General features: G+C 40.0%; 1 protein-coding gene across 1 annotated transcript in view; it reads left to right on the plus strand.

Moving 5' to 3' along the window:
* Positions 1-1,024: 1,024 nt before the first annotated feature.
* The window catches only part of ccdc22 (CCC complex scaffolding subunit CCDC22), a 16,549-nt gene continuing 15,335 nt past the window's right edge, over positions 1,025-2,238 (plus strand). The window contains 3 exon segments of the mRNA XM_029451106.1: positions 1,025-1,158; positions 1,454-1,516; positions 1,747-1,924. Of these exon segments, the coding sequence (XP_029306966.1) occupies positions 1,467-1,516; positions 1,747-1,924 (228 nt within the window). The 5' untranslated portion in view covers positions 1,025-1,158; positions 1,454-1,466.

The following is a 2,238-nucleotide window of genomic DNA, read 5'->3' on the forward strand; positions in this document are numbered from 1 at the left end:
CGGATCTTCCGGCGATCTTCTGAATCCAGGGCCCATTGAGCATGCGCACTTGTGTTTTCCTTAAACCTGGCATCCCAGCCGATCTGTCTCAGCCAGTCTTGGCTCAGTCAAATGAACAGAGGAGGGAAAATAACTCTGAATTTGACTATTAGCGCATTTTACAACTTTTAGGGCCTGATGATTTAAATAAAGGCAATTCAGGTGTGCGCACTGGGAAGTTGATTTACCTAAAAAAAATTATAAGCTGATTTACAGCCGTCTCTTTCCCAATGTAAGTCATGGAGAAAAAGTATTTTTGGGCATCACATGACTGACACAGAAGTTGTTATTCCATGGTTTGAGCACTGCAAAGATATACTTAAATATTTGCTGCAAGTCTCGCTGCCTGCCAATACCAGGTGACTGGTTTATATAGTAACTCAGATCCGCTTAAACCATTGCTTCTTTCCAATTTTAGAACACTAATATTGCGCCTCCAGCTATTATTATATAATTATACAATTGTTGCCCAAATAATTGATTTACAAATATTGGATGCATTACTCACAAGACAATTACAGTTTATATATAGTTATGATTGTACACTCCTAATAGCCTATATTTACTGGAAAAAAGACGCAATCTTTATATAAATGGATTACATGGAAATATGTATTTTTTATTTTTCCAAGCCTTTACTGGCGCAAAATACAGTATTACAAATATCACATGGTTGAGAGACAATATCTACCTGTTTTACACTCTTTCACCAACAGGTGGTTTTGTGTGGACATGAAGCCAGTAGCCTACATGAGAAATGAACACTTTTGCGAAACAATTGACTGAAAAGCTTCAATGCCTCATGAAGCTTCCTCTCGCCTTCACCACCTACAATTGATGATGTATTTCTTGTCATTTCTTTTTGTACATGTTTTACTTAAAAAAAACAAAAAACAACTACCAACAACTATCCAGCACATTTCCGGTCATGAGATTCCCTCTTTTGGAGCATGCTGGGAAGTGTATTTCTAGATTGTTCGGTTCCCGTTTGTTCTCGCAGACAGTAAATGGAGATGAGACTCTACCTCCCAGAATACCGATGCTCAATTGCCTTATTTCTTCGTTTCCATTCTGAGCAAGACATGCAAATGTCAGTTTGTAGCAGATAGCTCCGGCCAGGTAAAATGTGTAGGGAATGTTATTAACCTTTCATTATATCAAAAGCGTGTTTGTACTAAGGCACTTCAGGTACTCGGGAGTATTACAATGGATTTGATTAGGGAAGTTAGTAGTGTAAGCTTCGCTAATTAAAAGTAGCTAGCTCCCAAGTTAGCTAACAGAAGATGGAAGCTAGTTCTCTAGCCTATCATCCATACGAACCCCACACTAATGTTAGCTAACTTGATGTTAATAAAAAACTCGCTAGCATCAGATGCCCTGCCACAATCCTATCTATTAGCTTGTATATCTACAGAAATACTGCAGCGATGGAAGAAGTTGACAACATTTTGATTCACGCCCTCAAAGAAGTTGGCACGTAAGTATCAACAGAATCATCCTTTAACAATTGTGTACAATGCCAACATTACCAGGGTGTACATGAGGTGTTTAAATAACATGTCAGCTGACTTGATGTTAAATTTGGTGGTTCACGTACGTTATTGAACTAAGCTAAGTCAGCCCATCACATGATCAGAGGCATGGGTTATTTGAGGCAAAGGTTGTGAGCTTTCATTGAATGAGGTCGAAATAATGTGTGACCCACAGAGAGGTGAATGAGGACACAAGCAGCGTCAAACAGTTCAGCAGTGAGCTCATAGTGGAGGCGGTGGTCAGATGTATCCGGGTGATCGAACCATGCCTGGGCAGCGCACTGCCCACCTCCCTCCCTCCAGGCATGTCTGCCCGCTTCAGAGTGTGCACGAGCCTGGCACAGGCCTGTCAGGTGAGACATCTCTGAGGTATTATGTCCTACATTTTGTTTAGCTCTCCAGTGTACATAAATCGTTCTCTGCAAGTAGGCTTCAACACAAGCAACTCACGTTATGTCATTAATTAGCCAAAGTAGGAACTCCAGTGAGAAAGATTATTATTTATTTCATAAAATTATATTATATGAAAACTAGCTCAAAGTCCACTTACTATGTTTTTCTTCAGCTTTCAGCCGAATCTCATGGTCTTTGTCATTAGATGGAATTTGCCCAGTTGTTATTGACTACTGACAAGCTACATCCACAGATGTTGACCATGAAACGGCCT

Source organism: Cottoperca gobio, chromosome 2 (assembly GCF_900634415.1).
Source record: "Cottoperca gobio chromosome 2, fCotGob3.1, whole genome shotgun sequence".
Taxonomy (NCBI): Eukaryota; Metazoa; Chordata; class Actinopteri; order Perciformes; family Bovichtidae; genus Cottoperca; species Cottoperca gobio.